The following is an 8,140-nucleotide window of genomic DNA, read 5'->3' as shown; positions in this document are numbered from 1 at the left end:
AGCCCCGACCCCTCGTAGGAAACCACCAACGCCGGGCTGCGCGCTGTAGGCGCGGGTACCGACGGCTGTGCGGCGGGCGACTCCGGAGACGCGGGAAGCCCGAGGAGGCCAGGCCGGGTGGCCAGCACCGCTGGGTGCCGCCGGCTCCCCGGCTTGGCCGCGCTCCCACCCCCCTTCGTAGGACGCGCGACCTCCGGTCCGAGCGCGGCCTTCGCACCCCGGGGCGAGACGGCCAGCGCAGGCCGAGGGGGCGAGCGGCGTTCGCAGTGCGCCGGGCGGCACAGGCTGGGGGCTCCCGCGCACCCCAAAGGCGCGACGGAACGCCGCTTCCGAGGAGAGCCCGGGCGGGTACCGAACCGCTGCCGCTCCTGCGGCGAGCCCGGCTTGGCCGAGACCCCTCGCGAGGGGAAAGCAGCACCCGGCGGGGAGCGTGCCCGGGCGCAGAGCCGCACCTCTCCGTACGGACAGCAGCAGCCCCTACACCGCAGGAGAGGGGGAAGAAAAGGAAAAAAAAAAAAAAAAATGCCCCACCGCCACGTCCCCCCGCCGCCGGCTGAGGGGCACCGAGCAGCGCCCGCCGCGCCGCGGTCGGGGCGCCGGCTCCACCTTAAGGAGGGCCGGGGCCGGCCCCCCCGCCCCCCGCCCGGCCACGACTGATAGGCGGCCGAGGCGACGGAGGCGGGGCCCGGCGGCGCTCGCTATAAATATTCATGAGAGCGCGGCGGCCGGAGTGGCGCTGCCGGGGCCGGGGAGCGAGAAGTTGCGCGGAGGCGCTGCCGCGCTCGCCCCGCGGCTCAGGTGGCGCGATCGCGGCCGGGGGCGCCGGCGGCCGGTTCGCCCCGCTCGGCGGCGAAGAGCGAGGACCGGCCGGCTGGCGGTCGCCCGCAGAGCCGGGCGGCGGGAGGAGCCGCTGCGGCCGCCCCAGCACCGGCCCCGCCACCGCCCGCTCGCTCGGGGCGGTGGGAGCCCGGCGCCGCGGGGCGCAGCGCCCGGTCCCCGGGACGCCTCAGCCATCTTGAGCGCGCCGCGCGGGGGCTGACGGCGAAACTTCTCTGCCGCCGCCGCCGCCGCTCCGCGCCCGGCCGGCGCTGGAGCAGGGGCGAGAGAAGCGGCGACCCCCCCGCCCTGCGCAGCCAGCCCCGCGAGGAGCGATGCGACGGCGGCTGAGGGCCCTTCCCTGAGCGGACCCCCGCCTCCTCCGGCGCCGCGCGGGGGCCGGCCGGCCGGCCGGCGGCTCCCCCTCCCGCTCCCCCCCCCCCCCCCCCCCGCCCCACCTCGCTCCTCCCGGGCGACGGAGCCCCGCGGGGGCTGCCAGCCCTCTCACCTGCGGCCGTGCACGGAGGGGACCGCCCTCCGCCCCGCAGAGGGGTAGCCGGGGCGGGGGGGCTGCTGCGGCGCCGCGCTCCCCGCGGCTGCTGAGCGGGACGGGAGAGGAGCCGGGGCCGCCGCCCGCCGCCGAGCATGGAGTGGAGTTACCTGTTGGAAATCGCCTCGCTGCTCGCCGCCCTGTCCCTGCTGCAGCGCGCCGGCTGCGCCGCCGCCTCGGCCGCCGCCGCCGCGTCCTCCTCCTCGTCGTCCTCCTCGTCGTCGTCGTCCTCGTCCTCGTCCTCCTCGGCCAAGGAGCTGTCGTGCCAGGAGATCACCGTGCCCCTCTGCAAAGGCATCGGCTACAACTACACCTACATGCCCAACCAGTTCAACCACGACACGCAGGACGAGGCCGGGCTGGAGGTGCACCAGTTCTGGCCGCTGGTGGAGATCCAGTGCTCCAGCGACCTGCGCTTCTTCCTCTGCAGCATGTACACCCCCATCTGCCTGGAGGACTACAAGAAGCCGCTGCCGCCCTGCCGCAGCGTCTGCGAGCGGGCCAAGGCCGGCTGCGCCCCGCTCATGCGCCAGTACGGCTTCGCCTGGCCCGACAGGATGCGCTGCGACCGCCTCCCCGAGCAGGGCAGCCCGGACACGCTCTGCATGGACTACAACCGCACGGACCTCACCACGGCCGCCCCGCCGCCCGCCAAGCCCCCGCTCCGCGGCGCCAGGCCCGGCGGCGGCGGCGGCCCCGCCAAGGCGCCCCCCCCCGCCGCCGCCGCCCCGCCGGCCGAGGCCCCGCGCAAGCCGCGGCCGCCGCCGCCCTGCGAGCCGGGCTGCCAGTGCCGGGCGCCCATGGTGTCGGTGTCCAGCGAGCGGCACCCGCTCTACAACCGCGTCAAGACGGGGCAGATCGCCAACTGCGCCCTGCCCTGCCACAACCCCTACTTCAGCCCCGACGAGCGCGCCTTCACCGCCTTCTGGATCGGGCTCTGGTCCGTGCTCTGCTTCCTCTCCACCTTCGCCACCGTCTCCACCTTCCTCATCGACATGGAGCGCTTCAAGTACCCCGAGCGCCCCATCATCTTCCTGGCCGCCTGCTACCTCTTCGTCTCCCTCGGCTACCTGGTGCGCCTGGTGGCCGGCCACGAGAAGGTGGCGTGCAGCGGCGGGGCGGGGGCGGGCGGCGCGGGGGCCGGGGCGGCGGGGGCCGGCGGCGGGGCGGCGGCGGGGGCGGCGGCGGCGGCGGGGGGGCGCGGCGCGGCGGGCGGCGCGGCCGAGCTGCAGCCCGAGCTGGCGGGGGCCGAGCACGTGCGGTACGAGAGCACCGGCCCGGCGCTGTGCACCGTGGTCTTCCTGCTCGTCTACTTCTTCGGCATGGCCAGCTCCATCTGGTGGGTCATCCTCTCCCTCACCTGGTTCCTGGCCGCCGGCATGAAGTGGGGCAACGAGGCCATCGCCGGCTACGCGCAGTACTTCCACCTGGCCGCCTGGCTGCTGCCCAGCGTCAAGTCCATCGCCGTGCTGGCCCTCAGCTCCGTGGACGGGGACCCCGTGGCCGGCATCTGCTACGTGGGCAACCAGAGCCTGGAGAACCTGCGGGGCTTCGTGCTGGCGCCGCTGCTCATCTACTTGGCCATCGGCTCCATGTTCCTGCTCGCCGGCTTCGTCTCGCTCTTCCGCATCCGCAGCGTCATCAAGCAGCAGGGCGGCCCCACCAAGACCCACAAGCTGGAGAAGCTGATGATACGCCTGGGGCTCTTCACCGTGCTCTACACCGTGCCGGCCGCCAGTGTGGTCGCCTGCCTCTTCTACGAGCAGCACAACCGGCCCCGCTGGGAGGCCACGCACAACTGCCCCTGCCTGCGCGACCAGCAGCCCGATCAGGCCCGCCGCCCCGACTACGCCGTCTTCATGCTCAAGTACTTCATGTGCCTGGTGGTGGGCATCACCTCCGGTGTCTGGGTCTGGTCCGGCAAGACCCTCGAGTCCTGGAGGGCCCTCTGCACCCGCTGCTGCTGGGCCAGCAAAGGTGCCGCCGTGGCTGGGGGCACGGGGGCGGGAGCAGGCGGGCAGGCGGCGATCGCCGCGGCGGGAGGACTTGGCGCCGGAGGCGGTGGCTCCCTCTACAGCGATGTCAGCACCGGCCTGACGTGGAGATCGGGCACCGCCAGCTCCGTCTCCTACCCCAAGCAGATGCCCCTCTCTCAAGTGTGAGGAGGGGGAAAGAGGCCAAAGGTTAGGGAAGGAGGGACACCGGCCTGCCTAAAATGCCCCCTCACTGTTTGGTGCCATTAATGAACCCCTAATGGTCCTTATTAGCCACAGCTTGTATAGAACAATGCAGCTGGCAGAGGCCCCAGGCTCCAGCCCCCTCCTCCTTCCCCTCCATTCATATGCAGGGAGCATGTACTTCAAGGAGCCAGCTTATTATTTTGCTGGCAGAGGAGGGTAGAGGCTCACCCGTGTCTTGCAGAGGGCAAGGCGCAGCGGCTTCTGATTCACTCTGGACTAATAGCAGCTCTCCCGCTCGTGGGAGGGAGGGTCTTCCTCCCCCCCCCCTCCCCGTCCTGCGGTGGGAGTGTGCTAGGACTGCAGGTTTTTGGGATCTTGATGACCAGGCAAATGCCTTACAATACAGACTGAATCAAAACATGTCTTAATTATACACCCCAGCTAAATACGGGTTTCCTACATTAAAGGATGTATTTATATAATTATTTGTTACCTTGTACAGATGTGTAAAATATGTATATATCCAAAGCTATACAGTCTGTAAATTTTTTTTGTAAAAAAGTTTAGAGGCTACCCCTGTAAGAACAAATATGAGTATTCTATTTTGTCAATAAAATGACTTTTGATAAATGACTTTTTCAAGCTTTCCCCCTACTCCTGCCCTGGTTTTTCCAGCTGCTGTGTCTTTAGGTGGTTCTGTAAACTATGAACTGCATTCATGCTCCAGTCGCTAACTGTGTAATAGATGGCTGCCTCTGTTAAAGCGGTGAGATATGCAGACACAAGGAAAACAAGTCATTCAACAAGTTGTTCTGAAAAAGTGTTTGCCAAAATGGGGAGGTGCCTTACCATAGTTCTCCTCTGCTTTTTGAAAGACGACAGTGTCTTTAAACTAAGCCTTTACAAAAGAGTCATCTCACATGGCATGTTAAGTATCCTTTTAAAATGGGTGTTATTTTAGGAATGTGCACACACGCCTCTCATATCGGTTGTCTGCACTTCTGTAAGCACCTGCCTTTCCAGGGATGCATGCTGAAGTGTAAAAGGTTAACGTTTTAAATTCATAGATCACGTACTACGGTGGAACAGCGAGTTGAGATTTGTTAGATCAATCTCTTCTTAACAGATTAAACTAACATCTTAACTTTTGTATATCAAATATGGTCCTTTTTCAGCAGAAAAGGTATTGTTCTTCTGTCAGGACTAAGCTAATTTATTTGAGCAGAAGGCTGTTGAATTAACAGAAGAATGCTTTGGCAATTGTTGAACTTTTTACCTGTCTGCCCAGTGGCTCAGAACATCATTCCTTTAAGAGGAGCTAAATGAATAGGGTTAATCTGTAGGGAACTTGGTTTCTTTTGAGTTTGGGAAAACTTTGATCTTTTCTCTTCACCAAACGTGATGTATAGTCTGAAGTTTCTTTCCCTGCTGCCTGGTTCCTCTTGTTGCAGACCAATTGGCCACCATGGAGCCTTAAAGTTCTTCAATTAAAGGGACTTGGGACTTTTTTTTTTTTTTTTTTTTTAAAAGAGGAAGACTTGTAACAGTTAGTGAACACCAGAGGGAAAAGGGAGAACAGCCTTTTAAACAGCTTTTCCCTGCATTGTTAGCCAGACTGCAGGCAGCAAGGCACGGCTTGGAGCATTATAGAAAAGAGCTATGAATGCCCTACAGGTGGTCTGCTCACATAATCTCCCCAATTTAAAACATTTTCCTTTACGGGACAATTGCATTACAAAACTCCCTTCTCTTTTGCTCCTAATTGAACCAAAGAACAACTACAAGATTTTCCTTAAAAACTGAGTGTCTAAAAAAAATTAAAATCTATTAACTACGTTCTAATCTGTTTTCTAAAACAGGATCGCTCAGAATACCAGGAGTAAAAGCTGCATTAGACATTATTCCAGATATTTTTATGCCTTCTGCTTATATTCTGTCAAATTAGCAATCATTTAAAAGCAATTGGTTAGGTTGTGTGCTAGCAGTGAAAAGATAGCCTCAGGTCCCTTATTAACCTGTCAATCATTATAAGAGATGGGCAGCTACCCTACTAATGACCCAGATATCAGTCATGATTTGTGGGAAAAACCTTGTTCCATTGAGCACTGACTTGATTATTGGTGTCCCTTTCAAAGATCCCGTAACTTAATAGACTCCTCTACTTCCATAAAGTTACTGGGATCATGAAAAGGAGGAATTTAAAATGCCAATCTGTAACTCCTTGGAGGGAAAAATAATTTTAACTTCTCAAATGTAAAGGATGTTCCACTAGGATTTATGCATGGTGCCTATTTATACACCAGTTGACCAAGATCAGAATATTGACATACCTGTAAATCGAGAAGGCCCCAGTATTTCCCCTGTATTGCTGGAAACATTTTTTAAACCGTTGTTGAAACATACAAATCAACGTGGCAATTTTCCCTGCAGTCAGTGAGGCTAAGGTAGAGGTCTTTGTGCTGGGGAAGCCCCACATATGGAAGCACAATCACTTCTTCAGACAAAAATCTGTGTTCCTTCCCCTCCAGCACATTCTAGCAAGGAAGACCAAGGGGAGGTACAGCCACAACTATTCTGTGAGAATTTGTTCAGATAGGTCGCTCGCAGACTAAGGTAGAGGTCTTTGTGCTGGGGAAGCCCCACATATGGAAGCACAATCACTTCTTCAGACAAAAATCTGTGTTCCTTCCCCTCCAGCACATTCTAGCAAGGAAGACCAAGGGGAGGTACAGCCACAACTATTCTGTGAGAATTTGTTCAGATAGGTCGCTCGCAGACTGCTGGTACGGGTTGCTAGTGCTGAGGTAAAAGCATTTCTAGTGAAAGATAGGAAGTAGCCCTATGGCTTAACCTACCCTGGAATGAGCTAAGAGGTGCTGCAGGTGGACTTAGTCAGCAAAGCAGTCTCAGAGCTAGTTAGGTTAACAAGATGCCTGCTTTGGAAGTGACTGAGGAATAATGCAAAGGCTAAAGAAATAAAAATGAGACAAAATTCAAATCTCTAGTAACACAGACCTGGGGAAATGGTGCTAGAGAAATTAATTTACAAGTGCAGATTTTTGTGAATCAACATGAAATTTGTGTCTAAGGGGAAAAACAAAAATCAGAAAAAACAACAGCAAGGCATTTAGGTATACTAGAAATAAAAATCCACAGTTACACGGAAATTCACATTATTATGATACCTTTCATCAGACTTTAAAGATAAATTTGCTATGAAGATCCAAAAAATGTCAGTGAGGTGGTAGGAGTTTCATGTTAACTTTCCAGGTCTGATGATAAACTGCCTTCTCCCTAAATTTGCTGGAGAATGACTAAATACAGTCCCAGCAGACCTGTGGCCCAAGTCCTTGCCTGTGGAGCAGGAGTGCCCTCAGCATCCCTGCTGGCATAGGCTCACCCGTGGGCAGGGGCAGCACCCACGCACCCCGGCAGCCACACTGGCTCTGGGGAGCTAAGGGAAAGCTTTATTATCACGGATGTGGCTCCATAGCACAACTTGTATAGCAACATTTGGAGAGCTGGATAAATGGCAACTAAGAGCCTCCTGCAGCTCACGGAAAGGTCTAACTGCTCTCTGTTCGGGAGAGTGACTCAACCAGCAGAGAAACACGGTTCAGGATTATTTTTTCTTCTCTAGTAAAGCAACATACCTTCAGAGTGTTCCTTTTCTTTCCAGGGCCCCTCCCTGCTTTACATGTTTCTGCTTCAAAAGGAAATCCTATGGATTATTCTCCTCCTGCGGTAATGACCAAATAATCCTGCAGCCCCTGAAGGAGGTGGCCCAGCTGCCAGTGGGCCTTTGTAAAAGGGTCAGGGCAGTGCAGGTGTGCTGTAGGGCCTCAGGAGGGACACCACACCTCCCCGGGCCCTGCTGCTGAGTCCCTGGGGGCTACCTGGAAGTGTCCTGCAACCTGCTCCAAAGTTTTCCCTGTGCAGGGGAAGCTTCTGTGGAGCTTTGATAATCAGTCATGGAAGGGAAGGGACTTCAGACAGGGAGGAATTGGGAAATTCTTATATATTGAATAATATGAATGTGGCCAGGCTTTCTGGGAAGGCTAGGAAGGCTAAGACTGGCACACAAGGAGTCGCTTTTCCTTCTTTCTTACACAACATTTTAAAATCAAAGTATTGGGGTGCTCACGCATTAAAGAGTTCTTGAAATGTGCTTGACTAGTACTAAAAGGTCTCCCAGGTGGGGTAGGAAAGCTGGAGACGGAGGCGTCTCTGTGCGCACACTGCCCACAGCATGCTTCACCCTGGCTTCAGAGCCCAGAGTTTTTTCCAGATTCACTCAGGCGGACACCTCGCTAGACACCTGAAGGTGGCTTGTAGGAAAAAAACACAACAGTTTTTCACAAGAGGAAACCAGTACTGGGACCCAAAGTGGAATGCCCAAATTTAAAAAGGAATCAGTAGCTGAGAAAGAAATACCAGAGTCACTGGGAGAATCCCCAGGTCTATATAAAAACTTCAATACAAGTAAGACCACTGTTTAATCCCAGTGACTGGGCTCAACATACTTCTTTCACAAGCGTTACATGCAGGGCAAAAGCCAAACCTAGCCTGCCCAGTAAGTTAACCTTCTTAACCA

The 8,140-nt window shown here is 57.0% G+C and overlaps 1 protein-coding gene across 1 annotated transcript; it reads left to right on the top strand.

The window, feature by feature from the left end:
* The first annotated feature begins 568 nt into the window (after window positions 1-568).
* FZD8 (frizzled class receptor 8) lies at window positions 569-4,179 on the top strand. Its single transcript, XM_069778144.1, has one exon. It carries the CDS (start codon window positions 1,462-1,464, stop codon window positions 3,526-3,528), a length of 2,067 nt encoding a protein of 688 aa, XP_069634245.1. The 5' UTR covers window positions 569-1,461; the 3' UTR covers window positions 3,529-4,179.
* The last annotated feature ends 3,961 nt before the right edge of the window (window positions 4,180-8,140 follow it).

The sequence above is a fragment of the Haliaeetus albicilla genome, chromosome 2 (assembly GCF_947461875.1).
Source record: "Haliaeetus albicilla chromosome 2, bHalAlb1.1, whole genome shotgun sequence".
Taxonomy (NCBI): Eukaryota; Metazoa; Chordata; class Aves; order Accipitriformes; family Accipitridae; genus Haliaeetus; species Haliaeetus albicilla.
This window is presented reverse-complemented; position numbering and strand designations above follow the sequence as displayed.